This window comes from Lynx canadensis, chromosome B2 (genome assembly GCF_007474595.2).
Source record: "Lynx canadensis isolate LIC74 chromosome B2, mLynCan4.pri.v2, whole genome shotgun sequence".
Classification (NCBI taxonomy): Eukaryota; Metazoa; Chordata; class Mammalia; order Carnivora; family Felidae; genus Lynx; species Lynx canadensis.
In genome coordinates this window covers 36,060,758-36,085,081 of record NC_044307.1, presented here as the reverse complement: position 1 = coordinate 36,085,081, position 24,324 = coordinate 36,060,758, and the positions used below count along the sequence as shown (strand labels likewise).

The window sequence follows — 24,324 nt, the reverse complement described above, 5'->3', positions numbered from 1 at the left end:
CACATTGGATGTGGAGATTACTAAAATAAATAAACTTTAAAAAATGATTAAGGTGGTACATTTTATGTGTACTTTACACATTAAAAATACAATATAAATAAAATAAAAATTTAAGAAAATAAAAATTTTAATACAAAAAATGTAGTAACTATAATTGTTTCATAAGTTGATATTTTTCGCAGTTCTGTTTCTGCTGTTATTTCTGCTGGTTCTCACTTGCAGTGCCTTGTTCCTTGCATGCTGGGTACCCATCGTCTATGCAGTGATTAACTGCTGGAGATTCTTTGAGGACCAACACAAAGATGCATTCCTCCAGAGAAGATGTGAATTTGCTGCTACCAGGAACTTAAGAGAATTCCAGTTCAGGACTACTTTATTTTATTTATTTTTTAATGTTTATTTATTTTTGAGAGAGAGACACATACACACAGAGTGCAAGCAGGGGAGGGGCAGAGAGAGAGGGAGACACAGAATCTGAAGCAGGTTCCAGGCTCTGAGCTGTCAGCACAGAGCCCGATGTGGGGCTCTAACCCACGAACTGCAAGACCATGACCTGAGCTGAAGTCCGACACTTAACTGACTGAGCCACCCAAGCGCCCCTCAGGACTGCTTTAAACTAGACTCCTGGTAAATGAAAAGCTTTTTTGAATACTTCATAAAATTTGGGCTACGAATCCACAAAAAGATTAGCTATGGTTACAATGTCTCAAGGGGAGTTTTCTCCCCTTTTGTGCAGTGTAGTACTAAGTTGTCTTCCTTGGAGCTCTTGAGAGAAAGATGTGGGGTCAGGTTTACTTCTGATTCACATTTAATCATAGCCCTCTGGGGAAGGGGCATGACAAATACAAGGAAGGCTTTCTAATAGACTCCCCACCTTGGTGGACCCTGAGCTTTGATTTCATTCACCCTTAGCCTACAGCACATAATGTAATTCACATTTGCTCAGACTGGTAAATACCCTCAGAGCAAAATCGACTTCCATGCTTTCTTACCTCTCCCATAGACTGTCTTCCCACCTCCTACTTTATCAGCTCTTCTGTGCTTTTAAGAATATTTTAAAACTATGGTGTCTAGCATTTTTTAGTTGCTTTAAGCAGCAAGTTGGCCCCGATAACCTAACCAATCAGAGATCCCTCTATCTTTATTTCCTTTTCACTGATTTCTGCTCTTCTGTTTATTTTCTTCCTCCTATTTTTTTGTTGTTCTTATTATTGGGGTTTTTTTCCCCTTAAGTTTTTTAGTTGAACACCCAGCTCATTGTTGCTTTTTCTTTTCTATTGTTAGGCAATCCTCTCCTGAAGGCTCCAAATTTCCCTTAAAGTATACCTTTCTTGTGTATTCTTTTATTTTTTAAATATGAACTTTATTGTCAAATTGGTTTCCATACAACACCCAATGCTCATCCCAACAGGTGCCCTCCTCAGTGCCCATCACCCGCCCTCTCGTCCCTCCCACTTTCTTCGTATTCTTTCAGTTTTGATACGTAGTGCAGGAGTGATTGGGGAAAGCCAGTTGGTGTCCACCTGTTTTCGTCAATGCCTCACGCCAGCAGCGATATTCTACTGATTTTCTCCTGAGACACCTGCACTCAAGGTCTGGCAAGTGCCGCCAATTTTCCCTACCAGGGTGCAGCAGTGCTGGGAGAAGAGAAGAGCATAATTTAAACTACCTTCTCTACCCAGTGTTTCCTACTACTGGCTACCTGTGAAAATCACCAGGAAGTCGTGAAAAATACCGATTTCTGAGTAGCACACGCAGGGTGTTCTAACTGGTCCGGGGTGGAGCCTGGTCCTGGGTACTTCATTGATTCTAATGTAAAGCCAGGGCTGAGAACCGCTTCTCTAATCACCTGCTCCTTGCCACCCGCCCCAGACTGCACCCTCCCTCCTCCCCACTCACACTCCCAAGCGATTTTATTTTTTTTCTTTCCAAAATTTTATTTAAATTCTAGTTAGTTGGGGCACCTGGGTGGCTCAGTCCATGAAGTGTCTGACCGGCTCAGGTCATAATCCCCCGGTTTGTGGATTCAAGCTCCACATCGGGCTCTCTACTGTCAGCATGGAGCCTGCTTTGGATCCTCTGTCGCCCTCTCTCTCTCTGCCCCTCTCCTACTTGCACTCATGTGCTCTCTCTCTCTCTCTCAAAAATAAACATTTAAAAATAAATAAATAAATTCTAGTGGTTAACGTATGGTGCAATATTGGTTTCAGGACTAGAATTCAGTGATTCCTCACTTACATACAACACCCAGTGCTCATCACAAGTGCCGTCCTTAATACCAATCACTCATTCAATCCGTCCCTCACCCACCTCCCTCCATCAACCCTCAGCTTGTTCTCTATGGTTAAGAGTCTCTTATGGAGGGCCCCTGGGTGGCTCAGTCGGTTGAATATCCAACTCTTGATTTCCGTTCAGGTCATGATCTCACAGTTCATGGGTTGGAGCCCCACATCTGGCCCTGCGCTGACAGTGTGAAGCCTGCTTGGGATTCTCTCTCTCTGCCCCTCCATCGCTTGTGTGCACACACGCACTCCCTCTCTCTCTCAAAATAAATAAAAACTTAAAAAAAAAAAAAGCCTCTGGGGCGCCTGGGTGGCTCAGTCGGTTAAGCGTCCGACTTCAGCTCAGGTCACGATCTCGCGGTCCGTGAGTTCGAGCCCCGCGTCGGGCTCTGGGCTGATGGCTCGGAGCCTGGAGCCTGTTTCCGATTCTGTGTCTCCCTCTCTCTCTGCCCCTCCCCCGTTCATGCTCTGTCTCTCTCTGTCCCAAAAATAAATAAACGTTAAAAAAAGAAGAAAAGCCTCTTATGATTTGTTTCCTTCACTTTCCCCCCTCCCATATGTTCATCTGTTTTGTTTCCGAAATTCCACATGAGTGAAATCATACGGTATTTGTCTTTTTCTGACTTATTTCACTTAGCATAATACAACCTGGCTCCACCCACATCACCACAAATGGCAAGGTTGCATTCCTTTTGATGGCTGAGTGATATTCCATGGTATCAATACCACATCTTCTTTCCGTTCATCGGTCGATGGACATTTGGGCTCCTTCCATAGTTTGGCTACTGTCGATACTGCTGCTGTAAACATTGGGGTGCATGTACCCCTTTGATTTGGTATTTTTATAAACTTGGGGTAAATACCTAGTAGTGCAATTGCTGGGTTGTAGGGCTATTTTTAACTTTTCGAGGAACCTCCATACTGTTCTCCACAGTGGCTGCCCCGGTTTGCATTCCCAGAAACTGTGCAAGAGGGTTCCCCTTTCTCCACACCCTGACCAACATCTGTTGTTTCTTGTGTTGTTAACTTTGGCCAGTCCAACAGGTGTGTGGTGGTATCTCATCATGGTTTCGATTTGTATTTCCCTGATGATGAGTGCTGTCGAGCACCTCTTCATGTCTGTTAGCCATCTAGATGTTTCCTTTGGGAAAATGTCCACTCCTATCTTCTGCCCATCTCTTAACTGGATTATTCATTTTTGGGGTGCTGAGCTTGATAATTTCTTTACAGATTCTGGGCACTGAGCCTTTATCAGATATGTCATTCGCAAGCAATTTTAAAGCCTTCTGTCTTCCCAAAGCTGTTATTTCCTTGTTTCCATATTTCTCTCTATTGTTTTTCCAGGGTGCATTTGGGGCAGGAGGCAGAAACTGTGACCATTTGTCACATTGGCAGGAACCAGAATTCTCCTGTATCTTGTTCATCTTCACAGGAAGTCTCAGCATGAGACAGCAGCACTGGTTTGGGATGACTGCCAAAATGGGCACCGTGTTATCGGGGGTCTTTACCATCGTGGCCACCAACATGTACCTCATCTTCGAACACAGATACATAAGGAACAACAATTGCACTGATAACCACCTACTGAACAAGAGTGCCAGTGTCCTGATAAGCCAGTTCATCATCTGCTGGGCTTTCAATATGGTCTTCTTCCTGTCTTTCATTACCCTCATCATCAGCTGCTTCCTCCTGTACTCAGTTTATGCTCAAATACACAGGGGCTTGGTGACCTACATCATCTGGATCCTTTTCTATGAAGCTGTAAACATTATAGTACAAATCTTTACCAACAATGACTCTGTCATTGAAGCGGTCAGAGTTGTGCGCTGGTTTGGCCTGATGTCCCGTATTTTCATGCACTGCTTCTGGATATTCTATGTCATCTCCTATGCCCACATAATCTATAAAAGTCAAAGCCCAGGGAATATAATTTCCTACAACAGACGTATTTCGACAGGCAATGGAGAGTTCCTACGACGGAAATCAAAGATCATCAACTTTACCCGACACTATCATGGATGATGTTTGCCCTTCTCTCCACTGATGGTGATTCTAGTTCCATCTCTTTCACTTTTGCTGATCTGTTCAGAATAGAGGCCCTACTGCCATCTTTTTGGGAGAAGTGGAGAGAAATGTAATTATAATCCCAATGGGGACCACCTGCTCAATCCATAAGGGCATTTAGTGAAAGGCCATTGTTATTTGCCAAGCACTTCTTGGGTGCCTCCTTCGTTTTCCGGTCAGTGCCACCTTAGAGGTCAAAATAAAGAGGGTAAGGGAATGAAATGAAGCCGAGTTGCAGTCTGGCAATCCTTTCACCTTGTTATATACCTTCATCAGCCTTCGACCCACAGCTCTCTAATTCAACCCTGGGACACGGGCATATCTGTATTTATACCTCAGGTAGCTGTAGTGTAAGGGAGGCTGGTGGTGTCTTGGGGTAGCTTTGTGCCATGGTCTTTCCCCCTCTGTCCTCTGTGCTATGTTCCAGATAAATAAAAGAATAAAAGTAAAGAAAACCATTTTCCATGTTCCGTCTTGAGTACCCCCCTCCCCGAGATTTGTCGAAGAGTGCAAAATGCACTCGGTTAGCCAAAAGGTATTTGCTAAACTTTTCTGTGTCCATCACTATGCTGGACTCAGTAGAAGGATACAAAAAAAGTACAAGATATAAGGCCTGACCTTGAGGATTTTGCAGTTTAGTGAGAGAAACAAAACCACCGCTTATGGCTTAATAAGCTTAATAGCTTTCTTGAGGTATAATTGACATATAATAACTGCACGTGTTTAAAGTACATAATTTGGTAAGTTTTGACCTAAGTGTATCCCAGTGACATCATCACAACTGAATTCCTAAACATATCACCCCCAAAAGTTTCCTCTTAACCCCTGCTCCCTCCCCTTCCTGCAGCACCCCCTACCATCACAAGGCACGGATTTGCCATCATTATCTATTAGGTTTGCATTTTCTAGAATTTTACATATATAGAATCATAAAGTATGCACTGTTTTTTTGTCTTGCTTCTTTCACTCAGCCTAATTTCATCCATCTTGTTATGTGTATCAAGAGTTCATTCTTTAAGATTCATCCACGTCATGTGTGTTGAAAGTTCATTCTTTATCACTGAGTAGTATGCCATGGCATGAATATACCACAGTTTGGTTTTTTTTTTAATTTTTTTTTTCAACATTTATTTATTTTTGGGACAGAGAGAGACAGAGCATGAACGGGGGAGGGGCAGAGAGAGAGGGAGACACAGAATCGGAAACAGGCTCCAGGCTCTGAGCCATCAACCCAGAGCCTGACGCGGGGCTCGAACTCCCGGACCGCGAGATCGTGACCTGGCTGAAGTCGGACGCTTAACCGACTGCGCCACCCAGGCGCCCCATCACAGTTTTTTAATCCATTTGCCCTTTGAAGGACATCTAGTGATTTGCAGTTTGGGGCAATTACAAATAGGAACACTATAAACATTTGTGGATAAGACTTTGTATAGACCTATGATTTCATTTGTCGTGGATAAATACAATTTTAACTTCTTAAGAAACTAGCAGATGTTTTCCCAGAGTGGTTGTCCCATTTAATATTCCCACTAGCAGAGTATGAGAATTCTAGTCCCTCCACATCCTTGCAAGCACTTAACACAAACAATAAATTTTTCATTTTAGCCTTTCTAATGGGTATAGAGTGGTTCTCATCGTGGTTTCTGCTTGCATTTCTCTCATGACAAATGATGTTGAACATCTTTTTATGTGCTTATTTAGCATCCTTATATCTTTTTTGGTACGGTGTCTACTCAAATCTTTCATCTATGTTAAAAATTGAGGTTATTGGGGCACCTGGGTGGCTCAGTCATTTAAGCATCTGACTTCAGCTCAGGTCATGATCTCACAGTTTGTGGGTTCGAGCCCCATGTCGGGCTCTGGGCAGACAGCCCAGAGTCTGGAGCCTGCTTCAGATTCTGTCTCCCTCTCTCTCTGCCCCTCCCCCACTCTCACTCTGTCTCTTTGTCTCTCAAAAATAAACAAACATTTAAAAAAACTTTAAAAAAAATTGCGGTTATTGAGCACCTGGCTGGCTCAGTTGCTAGAGCATGCAACTTTTTTTTCTTTTTTTGAGAGAGAGAGTGTGAGCATGGGCAGGGTAGAGAGAGAGATAGAAAGAAAGAGAGAGAGAATCCCAAGCAGAATCCACACAGTCATAGTGGAGCCTGATGCGGGGCTTGAACTCACAAACTGAGATCATGACCTGAGCTGAAATCAGGATTTAGATGCTTAACCAACTGAGCCACCCAGACACCCTGAGCATGTAACTCTTGATCTCAAGGTCATGAGTTCAAGTCTCGTGTTGGACATAGAGCCTACTTAAAAAAAAAAAATGAGGTTGTTTGTTTTTTTATTACGGAGGGGGTTTTTTTGTTTTGTTTTGGTTTTTTATTACTGAGTTTTGGAAGTTCTTTATATTTTCTGGGTACAAGTCCTTTATCATTTTTCTCCAGTTTGTGCCTTGTCTTTTCATTCACTTAGTGTCTTTTAAAGAGCAGAAATTTTCAATTTTTTAACTGAATTGAATTGAATTGAATTTTAGAGAGAGAGCAAGCACAAATATGGGGGGGTGCAGAGGGAGAGAGAGAAAGAAAGAGGGGGAGAGAGAGAGAGAGAGAGAAAGAGAGAGAGAGAGAGAGAGAGAGAGAGAGAGAGAGAGAGAGAATCTCAAGCAGGCTCTACACTCAGCATGGAGCCCAGGGCAGGGCTTGATCCCACAACCCTGGGATCATGACCTGAGCCAAAACCAAGATTCTGGTGCTCAACTGACTGAGCCACCCAGGTGCCCTAAAGAGCAGAGATTTTTAATTTCAAAGAAGTCCAATTTATCAATTTGTTCCTTTATGGCTCACATTTTTGGTTATCATATATAGGAAATCTTTGCTTCCCTCAGGATCATAATGGTTTTCTCTTATGTTTTCCTCTAGAAATTTTAGCTTTCACACTTAGATATATAATCTTTCTCTCTCTCTTTTAAAGATTTTATTTTTAAGCAATCTCTACACTCAATGCAGGACTCAAAATTATAACCCTGAGATCTGCAGACTCTACCAACTGAGCCAGCCAGGCGCCCCTATAATCTCTTTTGAGATATATTTTTTTATATATGGCAAGAGCTATAGATCAAAGTTCCCTTTTCTGCTCCTGGATGTCTAATTGTTCTAATACTAATTGTTGAATAGGTTATCCTTTCTCTACTGAATTGACTTTATATATACACACACACCTATTTCTGGACCCTATTTTATTCCATTCATCTATTTGTCTATCTTTATGCCAATGTCATCCTGCCTTGATTATGGCAGTTTTATAAGTCTTTAAATCACATTCCTCCATCTGTATTATTTTGCAACATTGTTTTGGCCATTCTAGGTCCTTGGCATTTCCATGAACTTAGAATCAGCCTAAAATTTGTATTTTAAAAAATGCCTGCGGGGGATTTGATTGGAATTACATTAAATCTATACATCAAATTGGGGAGAACTGACATCTTAATAATATTGAGTCTTCTAACCCCTGAGAACAGTATCTCTCTTCATTCACTTTTCTTTAATTTCTCTCAGCAATGCTTTGTGGTTTCAATGCACGAGTCTTTCATATCTTTCGTCAGATTTATCTCTAAGAATTGTGTATCTTTTATGCTGTTGTAAATGGTATTATTTCTTAAATTTCATTTCTGGTTGTTCATTGTTAGGATATAAAAATAATTTTTTTGCCTATTGATTGTTTTTATCCTGCAACACTGTTAAACTCACGTATTAGGCAAAGTAATGTTTTTGTGGACCTTCTGTATACTCGATCATATGGTCTGCAAATAATGATAGTTTTACTTCTCCCTCTTCTTTTTTAAATTTTTTTTTAACGTTTATTTATTTTTGAGACAGAGAGAGACAGAGCATGAAAGGGGGAGGGGCAGAGAGAGAGGGAGACACAGAATCGGAAGCAGGCTCCAGGCTCTGAGCCATCAGCCCAGAGCCCAACGCGGGGCTCGAACTCGCGGACCGTGAGATCATGACCTGAGCTGAAGTCAGACGCTTAACCGACTGTGCCACCCAGGTGCCCCTACTTCTCCCTCTTCTTGCCTTACAGGGCTGGCTAGCACTTCCAGGGCAATGTTGAGTAGAAGCAGAGAAGGGACATTATTTTCTTTAAGATTTTATTTTTTAAGTAATCTCTACACCAGACATGAGGCTTGAACCCACAACCCTGAGATCAAGAGTTGCATGTTCCACCAACTGAGCCAGCCAGGCACCCTGAGAAAGGACATTATTGTCTTGTTCCTGATTTTAGAGGGAAAGCACTCAGTCTTTCTCTGTTAATAATGGTGTTAGTTGTAGATTCTTCATAGATATCCTTTATCACGTTGAGGAAGTTCCCTTCTATTCCAGGTTTGCTTAGGTTTTTTAAAATCGTTAACAAATGCTTCATGTTGTCAAGTGTTTCTTTCTACATGACATGATCATATGGTCTTTATTTTTTAGATTGTTAAGATGGTAAATTACTTTCATATATTTTCAAACATTAAGCCAAACATGATATTCCTGGAATAAACTCTACTTGGTCATGGTGTATCATCTTTTTTATATACTGTGGGATTAGATTTGTTCAATTTTGTTTAGAATTTTTGAATCTATGTTCATAGGAGATGTTTGTCTGTAGTTTTCTTATAATGTCTTCATCAGGTTTTGATAGTAGAGTAATACTTGCTTCATAGAAAGAAGTATTTCTTCCTTTTCAATTTTCCTTAAGAGTTTATGTACACTGGTATTTATTTCTTCCTTAAATGTTTGGTGGGATTCAGCAATGAAGTTATCTGGACGTAGAATTTTCTTTTTCTTTCTTTCTTTCTTTCCTTCTTTCTTTTAGAGAGAGGGTGCAAATGAGCAAGGGGCAGCGAGAGAGGGAAACAGAGAAAACCCCATGAGGGGCAGAGAGAAAGAGAGAGAGAAAGAGAGAGAGAGAAGCAGGGCTCACCCAAAGCAGGGCTCCACCAAAGTGGGGCTCGAGCTCACCTGACGCAGGGCTCAAACTCATGAACTGTGAGATCATGACCTGAGCTGAAGTCAGATGCTTAACCAACTGAACCACCCAGGTTACCCAGGACCTGAAATTTTCTTTGTGGGAAGTATTAAACTACAAATTCAACTAAAAGAAAAACAAACAAACAAAAAAAACAGATATAGGACTACTGAGGTTATCTATTTCTTCTTGAGTAAGCCTTAGTAGTTTGTGTCTTTTAAGAAATTTGTCTGTTTTATCTAAACTGTAAAGTTTATTACCATAAAGCTATTCACAATATCCTCTTATTATCCTTGTAACATCTGTAGAATGTGTAGTGAGGTCATTGATCTCATTCCTGATATTGTTAATCTGTGTTTTCTCTCTTTTTCTTTTTCTGATCAGCCCGACTAGACATTTTTAAGTTTTTAATAAAATCATCTTTTGGTTTTATTGATTTTATCTCTTCTTTTTCCTGTCTTATGTCCCATTGATTTCCACTCTGATCTTTATTATTTTCTTTCTTCTACTTTGAGTTTAATTTGTTCTTCTTACTATATCTTCTTAAGGTAGAAGCTGAGGTCATTGATTGAAGACCATATTGTTTTCTTTTTTTTTTTTAAGATTTAAAGTTTACTTATTTATTTTGAGAGAGAGAGAAAGTGTGTGTGTGTGTGTGTGTGTGTGTGTGTGTGTGTGCACGTGCACTGGAGGAGCAGGGAGAGAGGAGAAAGAATCTCAAGCAAGCCCTGCATTGTCTGCACAGAACCTGACACAGGGCTAAATCCCACAAACCATGAGATCATGACCAGAGCCAAAATCAAGTCGGACACTCAACCGACTGAGCTACCCAGGTGCCCCAACTTTACTTATTTTCTAATATAGCCACTTAGTACTATAAAGTTTCCCCTAAGTGCTACTTGAATGGCTTCATACAAATTTTGATATGTTGTGTTTCATTTTTAGTCAGTTAAAAACACTCTCTAATATCCTTTTGATTTTTTCTTTGATCTATGGGTTATTTATAAATGTGCTACTTTGTTTCAATACTTGGGGATTTTCCAGAAAGCTTTCCGTTATTAATTTCTAACTTATTTCAGTATAATTAGAGAACATAAATTTATATGAATCATTTTAAAGTTATTGAAAATAGTTTTATGGGGGCGCCTGGGTGGCGCAGTCGGTTAAGCGTCCGACTTCAGCCAGGTCACGATCTCGCGGTCCGTGAGTTCGAGCCCCGCGTTGGGCTCTGGGCTGATGATGGCCCAGAGCCTGGAGCCTGCTTCCGATTCTGTGTCTCCCTCTCTCTCTGCCCCTCCCCCGTTCATGCTCTGTCTCTCTCTGTCCCAAAAATAAATAAACGTTGAAAAAAAAAATTTAAAAAAAAAAAAAAAAAAAAAAAAAAAAAAAAGTTTTATGGTCCAGAATATGTTATATCTTGATATATGTTCCATGTGCTTTTGGAAAGAATATTTATTCTGCTATTGTTGGGTGCACTGTTCTCCAAACGTCAAGTAGATCAAGTTGGTTGATAGTATTATTCAAATCTTTTAATATATTTTCTAATTTTCTGTCTACTTGTTCTATCAATTACTGAAAGCGATGCATTGAAATCTCTGATTATAATTGTGGATTTGTCCATTTCTCTTTATAATTCTATCAGTTTTTGCTTCATGTATCTTGAAATTCTATTAGTGGGTACATAAATGTTTAGAATTGTTATATCCTTCTGATGAATTGACCCTTTTATCATTATGAAATGACTTTCTTTATCCCTGAGATTACTCTTTGCCCTGAAGTTTTCTTTATTTGATATTAATGCAGCCACTCTAATATTCTTTTAATTTGTGTTGACATGGTATATCTTTCCCCATCTTTTTATTTTTAGTCAATTTATGTCTTTATGTATGAAGTATGTTTATTATCGGCAGTAACTAGTTGGGTCTTCCTTTTTTAAAAAAAAATTTGGGAGGCGCCTGGTGGCTCAGTCGGTTGAGTGTCTGACTTCAGCTCAGGTCACGATCTCACGGTTTGTGAGTTCGAGGCCTGTGTCGGGCTCTGTGCTGACAGCTCAGGGCCTGGAACCTGCTTTAGATTCTGTGTCTCCCTCTCTCTCTGCTCCTCCCCTGCTCACACTCTCTCTCAAAACTAAATAAACATTTTTTTAAATTTTTTTAAATATTTATTTATTTTTGAGAGAGAGACAGAATGTGAGCAGGGAGTAGGCAGAGAGAGAGAGGGAGACACAGAATCTGAAGCAGGTCTCAGGCCCTGAGTTGTCAGCACAGAGCCCGATGTGGGGCTTGAACTCACAAACCGTGAGATCATGACCTGAGCTGAAGTCAGCTGCTTAATAGACTGAGCCACCCAGGTGCCCCCCACCAAAAAAAATTTTTTTTTAATTTTTTTAAGTAAACTCTACCCTCAACAGAAGGCTTGAACTCACGGCCCTGCAATCAAGAGTTGCATGTTCTAGTGACTGAACCAGCCAGGTGTTCCTGTGTCTTCCTTTTTTATCCAATCTAACAACTTCTGCTTTTTTGTTGGAGTATTTAGATCATTTACATTTAGTAGCCATCTTGTTACTTGTTTTCTATTCATCACAACTTTTCTCTTTTCTTTTTCCTCTTTTTTTTTTTAACCTCCTTTTGGATTAATTTGATATTTCTATGGTTTCATTTTGTCTCCTTTGCCAACTTATTATAGATATGTAATTCTTTGTTGTGTATTTTAGTGGCTGCTTTAGAGTTTATGGTATACAGCTTTAACTTAGCACAACTCCCTTCAGGTGATATTATGCTACTTCACATGTAGTATAAGAATCTTATAACAGTATACTTCCAATTTTCCTCTCCTATTTGTGCTATTGTTACCATACATTTGACTTTTATAAACCTCCTCATATATTGTTATTATCTTTCCTTAAATTATCTTTCAAAGAGCTTTAAATAACAAGAAAAATATCTTTTTTTTATTTTTATATTTGCCTATGTTGTTACCATTTCCAGAGCTATTTGTTCCTTTGTATAGATCCAGATTTCTACTGGGTATCATTTTTCTTTTGCCAGAAGGACTTCCTTTAACATTTCTTGTAGTGCAGGTCTGCTGATGATTAATCCTTTCAGCTTTTTTTATGTCTGAAAAAGATTATTTCACCTTCATTTTTAAAAATTTAAATAATTTAAAATTTTTAACTTATAGTGAAATACACATAACATAAAATTTGCCATCATAACCATTTGTTAGAAGTGTATTTATTTAGAGGTTCCTGGGTGGCTCAATCAGTTGAGCATCCAACTTCAGCTTAGGTCATCATCTCATGGTTCATGGGTTCGAGACCCACATCAGGCTCACTGCTGTCGGCCAGAGCCCACTTCGGATCCTCTGTTCTCCTTTCTCCTTCTCCCCCACTCAAGCTCTCTCTCTCTCTCTCTCAAAAGTAAAAAAAAAACATTTTTTGAAATGTTTATTTATTTATCTTGATAGAGAAAGAAATGCACGCACACAAGTGGGGGGGGGGGCAGGCAGATAGAGAGGGAGAGAAAGAGAATCCCAAGCAGGGTCCACACCATCAGCACAGAGACTGATGTGGGGCTTGAACTCATGAGCTGTGAGATCATGACCTGAGCTGAAATCAAGAGTCAAATGTTAAACCAACTGAGCCACCCAGGCACCTCCCATCATAACCATTTTTAAGTGCCGAGTTTAATAATGTTAAGTACATTCACATTGTTGTACAACAGATCTCCAGCACTCTTTTTATCTTGCAAAATGGAAACTCTATAACCATTAAACAACAGCTCTTCGGCCTCTCCCCTCACCCCCTGGCAACCAACATTCTGTTTTCTGTCTCTATGAATTGACTACTCTAGCTATCTCGTGTAAATGGAATAAAAAAGCCTTTGTCCTTTTTTTGAGTGGTTAATTTCACTTAGTATACCATCCTCAAGGTTCACCCATGTTGTAGCATGGATCAAAATTTTCTTCCTTTTTAAGGCTGAGTAATATCCCACTGTATGTGTATACATGTTGTTTATCCAGCTCTCTTCCCCCCACCCCCCAGCAGAGCATTCAGTTCCTAATGCAGGAGTGTCCCTAAGACAGAAGCATATAATTGTCCTCACTCACAGTTCCAAAGCCGTGGCTCAGAGATTTGGGCTGGGACAGGACAGAAGTAAGCCATAAAACAGATTGTTCACAATCTCTTCCCAAAGGAACTGGATTCATTTCCAATAGAGCATAGAGAAGTTCAAACCTAAAGACATTCTTTAAAACAGTGAAGGTTGGGGGCACCTGGGTGGCTCAGTCGGTTAAGCGTCTGACTTCGGCTCAGGTCATGATCTCACAGTCTGTGAGTTCGAGCCCCGTGTCGGGCTCTGTACTGACAGCTCAGAGCCTGGAGCCTGCTTTGGATTCTGTGTCTCCCTCTCTCTCTGCCACTCCCTGCTCACACTCTGTCTGTCTGTCTCTCTCTCAAAAGTAAACATTAAAAAAACAATTAAAAAAAAAACCAAAAAACAGTGAAGGTTGTGGCAAAAGGCAATTGATAGGAGATGTGTAGCTCCAATGAAGATAGAGGCTAAACTTTAGGCCAGCTAGTTTTCAGGAGAGAACCAGAGAAAGAAATAACTAGGAGGGGACACCTGGGTGGGTCAGTTGGTTAAACGTCCGATGTTTGATTTCAGCTCAGGTCATTACCCCAGTTCATGAGATAAGCCCTGCATTGGGCTCCGGGCTCTGTGCTGACAGCTGGAGCCTGCTTGGGACTCTCTCTGCCCCTCCCCCCACTCACTGTGCACGCATGCGTGTGTGTGTGTGTGTGTGTGTGTGTGAGAGAGAGAGAGAGAGAGAGAGACAGAGAGAGAGCATGCTCTCTCTCTGTCTCTCTCAAAATAAATGAATAAACTTTAAAAAATAAAACAAGCAACCCAATTAGAAAAAAAAAAAAAAGAAAGAAAGAACTAAGAGAAACCCTCCTAGGGTCAGAAAAAATATCAAACACCGGCTTCTTTTTTCCCCACACACACACCCGCAAACACTGCCTTCTGAAACTATTCCTTCAAAGGAGCCCAAATTCTATTGGATTAGTCTGTAGAGCAATTTATGCCCTAGGGCATTTTGAAAACAATAGAGCAATCAGCCAGAGATTAGTGAATTTTAACAACTAAGGCATGGTTGGAGAAAGAGGAAAGACAGCACTTGCAAAACCATTGTCATCCTAGAGTGACTGTGGGCATACCCTAAGCTGCACCTCCCTGACAAACAATATCAGAAGCTTCACACTGTGGGATATTGGGGTGCAAGGGAGAATATAGTTTACCAAAGTAATCCAGCCAGTCACTAAACAAGTAAACAAGCAAATAACAAGCCTAGGGGAGGGTTGGGGCATCCCATTACCCAGAGTTGCTACAGTATATTGTCTACAATGTCCACTTTCCACCATGTCTTACACCGCACACAAAAATAAACTCAAAATGGATGAAAGACCTAAATGTGAGACAGGAAACCATCAAAACCCAAGAGAAGAAAACAGGCAACCACCTCTTTGACCTTAGCTGCAGCAATTTCTTGCTCAACACGTCTCTGAAGGCAAGGGAAGTAAAAGCAAAAGTGAACTATTGGGACCTCATCAATATAAACAACTTCTGCACTGCAAAGAAACAACAAAACTAGGGGCGCCTGGGTGGCTCAGTCAGTTAGGCGTCTGACTTCGGCTCAGGTCATGATCTCGCGGTCCGTGAGTTCGAGCCCTGCGTCGGGCTCTGTGCTGACCGCTCAGAGCCTGGAGCCTGCTTCAGATTCTGTGTCTCCCTCTCTCTCTGACCCTCCCCGTTCATGCTCTGTCTCTCTCTGCCTCAAAAATAAATAAAACGTTAAAAAAAATTAAAAAAAAAAAAGAAACAACAAAACTAAAAGGCAGCCAACGGAATGAGAGAAAATAATTTGCAAAATGATCTATCGTACAAAGGGTTAGTATCCAAAATCTATAAAGAATTTACCAAACTCGCCTGTGACCGACCGGCTCGGCGTTCAGAGCAGCTGTCGCCATGTCGCGCCCGTCCTATGGGCCACGTTCGGCGGGGTGGCAGCCTCTGGTGCAGGCTTCGGTGCCCGCCACCCTGGGGCCGCCAGTGCCGGACGTGAGGCGGCCCTTCCTGTGCCAGGAGTCGCCTCCGTGGGCCTCAATGTCCCTGCTTCTGTCCGTCATCCCCACACAGACATCAGAGTGCCTGACTTGTCTGACTATCGACGCACCGAAGTGTTAGAAAGTCTTCAAAAGAGAGCAGTGAGGCTAGAAAAGGTTTCTCCTATTTGATAACCGCAACAACGAGTATAGGTGTCGCATATGCTGTCAAGAATGTCGTCTCCCAGTTTGTTTCCAGCATGAGTGCTTCTGCTCACGTGTTGGCCGTGTCGAAAATCGAAATCAAGCTCTGCGATATTCCAGAAGGCAAGAACATGGCTTCCCAATGGAGAGGAAAACCGCTGTTTGTGTGTCATAGAACCAGGAAGGAAATTGAGCAGGAAGCCGCAGTTGAAGTGTCCCAGGTGGGGGACCCGCAGCATGATTTAGATCGAGTAAAGAAAAACCTGAACAGGTTATCCTGATAGGTGTTTGCGTTCATCTTGGTTGTGTACCCATTGCAAATGCAGGAGATTTTGGTGGTTATTACTGCCCTTGCCATGGGTCACACTGTGATGCTTCTGGCGGGATCAGGAAGGGGCCTGCACCTCTCAGTCTTGAAGTTCCCTTATATGGGTTCACCACTGATGACACGGTGATTGTTGGTTAGAGATCTGGACTCAAGTCCAAGGCTCCTTTCAGTCGTCTTGTCACCTCAGAAGACCTATGAGCAAGCCTTCTATACTTAAGTGAGTTGATTTGAAATATTTAAGAATTGCTAATAATGTATTTGCAAACATTAACGTGAAGTAAATTGGGGAGCCTGGGTGGCTCAGTCGGTTAAGCATCCAACTTTGGCTCAGGTCATGATCTCGCAGTCTGTGAGTTCGAGCCCCGCGTCGGGCTCTGTGCCCACAGCTCAGAGCCTGGAGCCCGTTTCAGATTCTGTGTCTCCTTCTCTCTCTCTCTGCCCCTCCCCCATTCATGCTCTGCCTCTCTCTGTCTCGAAAATAAATAAACGTTAAAAAAAAATTTAACGTGAAGTACATTGAATTTAACGTTGAATGCTTTCAAGCGTTCACCTAATACAGCCACTGTTAAACATTAAAAATAATAATAATAATTTACCAAACTCAATATCTGAGAAACAAATAATCCAGTAAAGAAATGGGCAGAAGACATAAATAGACACTTTTCCAAAGAAGACTTCCAGATGGCCAACAGACATGTGAAACTACACTCAACGTAGTTGATGATGATCAGGGAAATACAAATCAAAACCACACTGAGATGCCACCTCACACCAGTCAGAGTGGCTAATATTAACAAGTCAGGAAACAACAGATGTTGGCAAAGATGTGGAGAAACGGGAACCTTCTCATACTGTTTGTAGGAGTGCAAACTGGTGCAGCTGCTTTGGAAAACAGTGTGGAGGTTCCTCAAAAAATTAAAAATAGAACTACCCTATGACCTAGCAATAGCACTACTAGGAATTTATCCAAGGGATACAGGAGTGCTGATTCATAGGGGCACAGGTACCCCGATGTTTATAGCAGTACTTTCAACAATAGCCAAATTTATTTGTGTCTCCCTCCCGATTCTGTGTCTCCCTCTCTCTCTGCCCCTACCCTGCTTACTCTCTCTCTCTCTCTCTCTGTCTCTCAAAAATAAACATTAAACATATATGTATTTAAAGAACTAAAGGAAACAGTGATAAAAGGAGTAAAGGAAAATATGATGGCAATGTCACATCAAACACAGAATATCAATAAATATGAATAAAAGAGAAATAAGTTATAAAAAAAAAGAACTGAATGGAAATTCTAAAGCTGACAAGTCCAATAACTGAAGTGAAAAACATCACTAGAGAGGTTCAGCAGATTTTAACTGGCAGAAGAAAAAAAAATTAATGAGCTTGAAGATAGATGCTAGAGATTATGCAATCTGAAGAACCAAAAGGAAAAATGTGAAGAAAAATAAACAGAGCCTCAGAGAAACATGAGAAGCATACTAACAAGAAGCAACGTATGCATAGTGGGGGTATTAGAAGGAGAGAAGAGAGGGAAAAGAACAGAAAAAATATCTGAAGAAATAATGCCTGAAAACTTCCAAAATTTATTGGAAAACACTAATGTACACATCTGGGAAGCTCAAAGAATTCCAATTAGGATAAATTCGAAGAGATCCATAGACCCTGCATAGTAAATGCTCAAGTCAAAGACAAGAAGAAAATCTTTTTTTTTTTTTTAATGTTGATTTTTGAGAGAGAGAGAATGAGCTGGGGAGGGGCAGAGAAAGAGGAAGACAGAGGATCCAGGATCCAAAGCAGGCTCTGTGCTGACAGGAGAGAGCCCCATGTGGGGCTTGAGTTCCCAAACCATGAGATCACGACTTGAGCCAAAGTCAGATGCTCAACCGACTGAGCCACCCAGGCACCCCAAGAAGAAAATCTTGAAAACAACAATAGAAAAATGACTCAACACTTATAAGGAATCTCAAGATTAACAGCTGATTTCTTAGCAGAAACAATGGAGGCCAACTGGTGGTGATAATGTATTCAGAATATACCCTCTCCTAAACACTATTAACCAAGAATCCTGTATCCAGCAACGCTGTATTTCAGAAACACTCAGATTCTGAGTTCCAGGTTGATGGAGGTGACTTCATAACAGACATATCTACTTGGATATCCCAGGGGAGCTCAAACCCACCATTTCCCAAGCTGTTCTCCTCTTCATCTTTCCCACCCCCATTCTAAGTGTGCTTCCCACCTCAGTTAATGGGGCACCCTTGACCCCGGTGCTAATCCCAGACTCCTCCCACAGCCCCAGACCCCAAATGCAACCCCCTAACACCTCATGTTGCCTTGCTTCACCATTGCCTTTAAACCTGTCACCTTCTCTGCCTGCCTCTACTCTTGCCTCCTTTCTGACCCATGGTCCGCATACCAGCAAGAAAGGTTTTTCTTTTTTTTTTTTAATATTTATTCATTTATTGGGAGGTGCAAGCAGAGGGAGGGTGTGTGCAGAGAGAGGGGGACCAGAGGATCTGAAGCAGGCTCTACACTGAAAGGCTGATAGCAGTGAGCACGATGTGGGCCTCAAACCCATGAACCACGAGATCATGACCTGAGCCAAAGTCAGATGCTCAACTGACTGAGCCACCCAGGTGCCCCAAGAAATGTTTTTCTAAAATGCAAATCAGATCAACACACACACACACACACACACACACACACACTCACACACACATCCTTATGGCCCTTCCGAGTCTCCTTCATTGCCTTCCAGAGAAACTTGGACGTGGCAGGTAAGTCCTCTCCTTTTCTGACCATCTCCTGTAACCTACCTCTCTACTCAAGCCACATCAGACTTGCTATTTCCCAAATGGTTTTTGCCTGTCATGCCTACCTGGATGTTGTCCACTTTGCCAGAGGTGAAGTCCCTCTCTTTTCCATCCAGTTATTGGCCATATCCTCTAAGACACAAGTTCCACGATTGCCTCCTTCAGAAAGCCTCCCCTGGAGCACCTGGGTGGCTCAGTCGGTTAAGCTTCCGACTTCGGCTCAGGTCACGATGGTTCATGGGTTTTAGTCCCTCATAAGGCTTGCTGTTGTCAGCACAGAGCCCACTTCAGATCCTCTGTCCCCTCTCTCTCTGCCCCTCCCCCACTTGTGCTCTCAAAACAAAATTTAAAAAAAAGAAGAAAGAAAGCCTCCCCTGATTTTCATTCTGGATTAGATCTTTTTTTTTTTAAGTTTATTTTAATTGCAGTTAATTAACACAGGGTGTTATATTTGTTTCTGGTGTACAACAGAGTGATTCTGGATTAGATCTTGCTACATGTTGAGGACGTTGGACCACCTCCTCCGTGGCATTTATCACAACACATCGTTAAGTTTTCCTTAAAAACATCAAAAACATTTTATTCACATTTTGTTTTGTTTTTGTCTAGCTTCCTCACTAGAATGTTTACCTGTGCCAAGCTCAGTATCCAGCACATAGTTAATGCTCAGTACGTGTTTGCTGAGTGAATGCTGGATGACTAAAATGGGCCAGAGGAACAGGACAAGAGGCAGAAAGGGAAGTCAGGCAGTTTTTATGGTGACCGTGGGACGTTAAAGACTAAGTCCAAGGCTGGGGCAGCAGCGACAAAGAACCAAGGGGATTTACAAAGACAAGCCTTGAAATCTGCAAAACAGTCTTTTTTTTTTTTTTTTAATTTTTTTTTAACGTTTATTTATTTTTGAGACAGAGAGAGACAGAGCATGAACGGGGAAGGGGCAGAGACAGAGGGAGACACAGAATCGGAAGCAGGCTCCAGGCTCTGAGCCATCAGCCCAGAGCCCGACGCGGGGCTCGAACTCACGGACCGCGAGATCATGACCTGAGCTGAAGTCGGCCGCTTAACCGACTGAGCCACCCAGGCGCCCCAAAACAGTCTTAAACCAAGGGAAGACACCTGTGTGGCTTGGGGCCTTCTTTTTGAATGATGCAGGAGAGTACCCCGTGGAAAGTAGCAGCTCTGGAAGCTGTTCTGTGGGCAGAGACAATGGGAGGTTTGCTCGGCGGGGGCAGGGAAGTCAGCACAGTTCTCCGCCAGCCAGCACAAAGCTTCTCCCACCCTACCTGGGAAACCGCTGGGGCCTGGAGTGCAGCAAGAGGTTTGTGTACCAAGGACTAAACTCTGGAGACACACGGAGTTGGGAGGATAGTGGGCATAAGGTACAAGAATATTTGGGATGAACTTGAAAAACATTATGCTAGAGTTGCCTGCGTGGCTCAGTCGGCTAAGAGTCCGACTTCGGCTCAAGCCACGATCTCACGGTTCGTGAGTTTGAGGCCTGCGTCAGGCTCTGTGCGGACAACTCCAAGCTCGGAGCCTGGAGCCGGCTTTGGATTCTGTCTCTGTCTCTCTGCCCCTCCCCCACTTGCACACTGTCTTTCTCTCTCAAACATAAACATTTAAAAAACTAATTAAAGGGGCGCCTGGGTGGCTCAGTCGGTTGGGTGTCCGCCTTCAGCTCAGGTCATGATCTCGTGGTTTGTGAGTTTGAGCCCCGCATGGGGCTCTGTGGCTGACAGCTCGGAGCCTGGAGCCTGCTTCAGATTCTGTGTCTCTCCCTCTCTCCACCCCTCCCATGCTCATGCTCTGTTTCTCTGTCTCTCAATAATAAGTAAACATTAAAAAAAAATTAAAATGTTAAAAATAAGTAATTAATTAATTAATTTAAAAAAAGAAGCAAAATATGCTAAATGAAATAAGCCGGGCACAAAAGCGTATGATTGCACTTCTATGAGGTGCCTGGAGTAGTCATAATTCACAGAGACAGAAAGTAGATTGGTGGTTAGCAGGGGCTGGGGGTAGGGGAATCGGGAGTTAGCATTTTCTACGTACAAGACTTTTTCTTGGGGAATATATAAAAGCCTGAAGAGGGATGGTGGTGATGGTCGCACAACAATGTGAATGTACTTAATGCCATTGAACTGCACACCTGCAAAGGGCTAAAGTGGTAAAAATTATGTTATGTATATTTCACTACAATAGAACAATTGCACTGACCAAACAAACAAAAGCAAAAAAAAAATCAGGGGTCATTCCAGGCCCCCATTCAAGGAGCCATGCCAGTTTTCTGACTTCACAGAAACAAATATCCCAGAGAAGAGCCCAGAGCTGCCTTCATCATCATTCCAGATACAGGAGCCTCCTAATTCCCACAAGCCTGGCACTGACAGGAGCGTGCTTTTGGCCCCCTTCAAGCAGAGCTGCCTCTGAAACAGCAGAGCTGTGAGCTATCCCAGGGGTATCCTGGGCCAACGACGCCCTCAATTCCCAGTGACGTGGTCGCCTATAGCTAGTCACGTCAGAGCAGGGACCAGACGCCCATGTCCCTTGACCTCTGGCCCATTGCCTATCCATCCATATACCAATTTTACTCTTAGCTCCCTCCCATTTACATCCGGGGGCTCAAGGAATTTGTCTAGGGTTAGCTCCACCACCGTATCATTTATCTCCATTTTTTTTTCCCTGCAGCAGGTGCTGTGATAAAACATGTATAAAATGAACAAGACGCTCTCCCTCGTGGTGGGCATCTTCTCTCTCCTTAACACCTTCCAGTTCCTCATCTTTGAGTTGAACCACACTACGTACTTTGGCTATGAGGACAAAGTCAGTATCTACACGGACACAAAATCTGAGCTGGTGTCTTGGGTCATGATCCACAGGAGGAGCATCAACGTCGTCTCATCCACCATCACCCTCGTGTTCAGCGTGTTGCTTCTCTATTGCATCCGCGTGAACAACTATGTGGGGCTGCTGTGCTATGCCCTGTGGATCATCGCGTATGAGCTCATCAGTGTCTCCGTGATCGTGATCGTCAACAGCATCATCAAAGATGAGTTCAAGGAGGTGATGTACCTCCACCTGATCTTCCAAATCTCCCGTATGCTCCTGCACTTCTTCTCTCTGCCTTTTGTCACCAAGTATACCTACGTCCTTTACAAGGACCCCAAGATTTCAGTTAAAATAGGCCGCCACAGGCACTCTTCCATCAGTACTGTCAATTCGTGGCCGCCTGTCGGGCTGAGAACCTTGTACCGCAAGTTAAACTGAACTGTGCCAGGAAGGAGAGAAATAAATAAACAGTGCTCCCCAGCGATAGCTCCCCTTTTCCCTGCTCGCCTTCTGTTGCTTCTGCTTACCTTTTCAGGGTCCTTGAGTTTTATGCACCTAAGAGTATTCTTGGGGGAGGGACGTTTGCATGGATCAATTATTGTGCATGTGTGTATTTGTGACTTGTTTTAGCCTTTAATTATATTCTGCCTTTGTTCTTACTTAGCCGTCTCGGTATATGCCGTTACTTCTCATGGTCCCCTCCTCCCTGCGTGTCCCTAGTTTCTAATTTTTCTCTTGCAGATTGTCTCACCCATGCCTGGTTCTGCTGAGGTTTTTTTTTTTGTTTTTTTGTTTTGTTTTGTTTTGTTTTGTTTTGAGTAGTGCTTATCCTGTAGAACTTTCTGTGCCGATGGAAATGTTCTATACCTGTGCTGTCCACTAGTCACAAAGTTACTAAACACTGGGAACGTGGCTATTTCAAGCCAGGGATCAATTTAAAAACTTTTTTTTTCCCATTTTAAGTAATTTCAACTTCAATAGCCACACGTGGCTGGCACCTGGCTACCATACTGGAGAGCACAATAATCTGGACCCTCATTTTGCTCCTGCGTGTAATCGTAGAAAGAATCCCTTTCCAGCTTCATGCATCACTCTGCTTTTCTCTTACTTTTCAGAAAGAAATTCTTCGTGTTGGGCCATACATGGCAAGAAGAATCCTCATTTTTAAAAGCTCCAGGATTTTTTCATTTTAAAAAAATGTATAGAATTATTACAGAATAATTCTATCCTGTAGGGGCTGTTCTATGCATTGGTGGATGTTTAGCGTCTGTGACCTCTACCCATTAGATGCCAGGAGCATCCCCCCTATCCTTGTGACAACCAAAAATATCTCTAGACATTGACAAATGTTCCCTGGGGAGCAAAATCGCCCCCCGTTGAGAACCACTATTTTATTTTATATTTTTTTTCAAGTTTATCTTTTTGGGTAATCTCTACAGCTAACATGGGGCTTGAACCCGAAACCCCAAGATCAAGAGTCCCACACTCTTCTAACTGAGCCAGCCAGGTGTCCTGAGAACCGCTGTTTTACAATACACCCCAGCGTTGAGAGCTGCTATGTCACTACTATTAACTACTGAGAGCCCTTTACATTCACTGCCTGGTGTACCTTTAACGCTAACGCTCCCATTTTATGGTTTGATGAAACTGAGACTCAGGGTGCTTAAGGGATGTGATCAAGGTCACACAGTGGCTAAAGCCGGATTTGAATCTAGATCATCTGACCGTACACACAATGTCCTACTTGGTTCCCTGAAGCAGTCTTATCTTCACCAAGATAAAAAAGAGGGACCTCCTTTTAGAGCATTTGCTTTTTGCTCAAAAAAATGTTGGGGGTGAGGGGTACCTGGGTAGCTCAGTTGGTTAAGCGTCCAACTTTTGATTTCAGCTCAGGTCATGACTTCACAGTTCTGAGATCAAGCCCCAAGTAGGGCTCTGCACTGACGATGCTGAGCCTACTTGGGATTCTCCCTCTGCCCCTCTCAGCCCCTCTCTCACTTGCAATCTCTTTCTCTCAAAATAAATAAATAAACATTAAGAAAAATGTTGTAAGTGAAATCAAGGGACACTTTTTTTTTTTTTAGAGACAATGAGAGGGCACAAGTGGGGGGTAGGGCAGAGAGAGAAAGAGAGAGAGAGAGAGAGAGAGAGAGAGAGAGAGAGAGAGAGAAGGGGGCTACCGGAGGAGGGGGTTGTTGTTTACCTGAAGTGGGACTCAAACTCACAAACTGTGAGATCATGACCTGAGCTGAAGTCAGATGCTGAACGACTGAGCCACCCAGCGCCCAAGGGACACATTTATTTTAACCACACTCCTCCAAACCAGGAGCATAACGACAGTAGCCCACTTTTACCAAACACTTAATAAATGCCTGGTGCTACTGGGAGAACTTATTAAATTCTTCCCACCACCCTACCCCGTCACAGACTTGGATCCAAACCAGTTCCCAAAATGTCCACCAGGTGGCAGTCAGTCATCAGCTTTTGCTTCGCGCTGTCCGCCTTCCCAGCCAGTCCTCTAAGGGTGGATGATGAGGGATTTGGGGAGCCTCAACCTGATAACTGAGGACTAACAGTGTGCATCCCCGCCCTAGTCTCACAAAGCACGTCTTGACTGGTACCAGATAATAAAAAATAAAACATGGGCTGACAACAGGCTCTAATCCCCCCTTCCCAGCTGGGGTGGCGGTGGGGAGGTTG

At 42.6% G+C, this 24,324-nt stretch overlaps 1 protein-coding gene and 1 pseudogene across 1 annotated transcript; both read left to right on the top strand.

The window, feature by feature from the left end:
* The first annotated feature begins 3,725 nt into the window (after positions 1–3,725).
* TMEM217 (transmembrane protein 217) lies at positions 3,726–4,304 on the top strand. The gene has a single exon (XM_030317068.1). The coding sequence runs from the start codon at positions 3,726–3,728 to the stop codon at positions 4,302–4,304; it is 579 nt and encodes a 192-aa protein (XP_030172928.1).
* A 556-nt stretch (positions 4,305–4,860) lies between these two features.
* On the top strand, positions 4,861–16,261 carry LOC116738097 (annotated as a pseudogene).
* Positions 16,262–24,324: the final 8,063 nt, after the last annotated feature.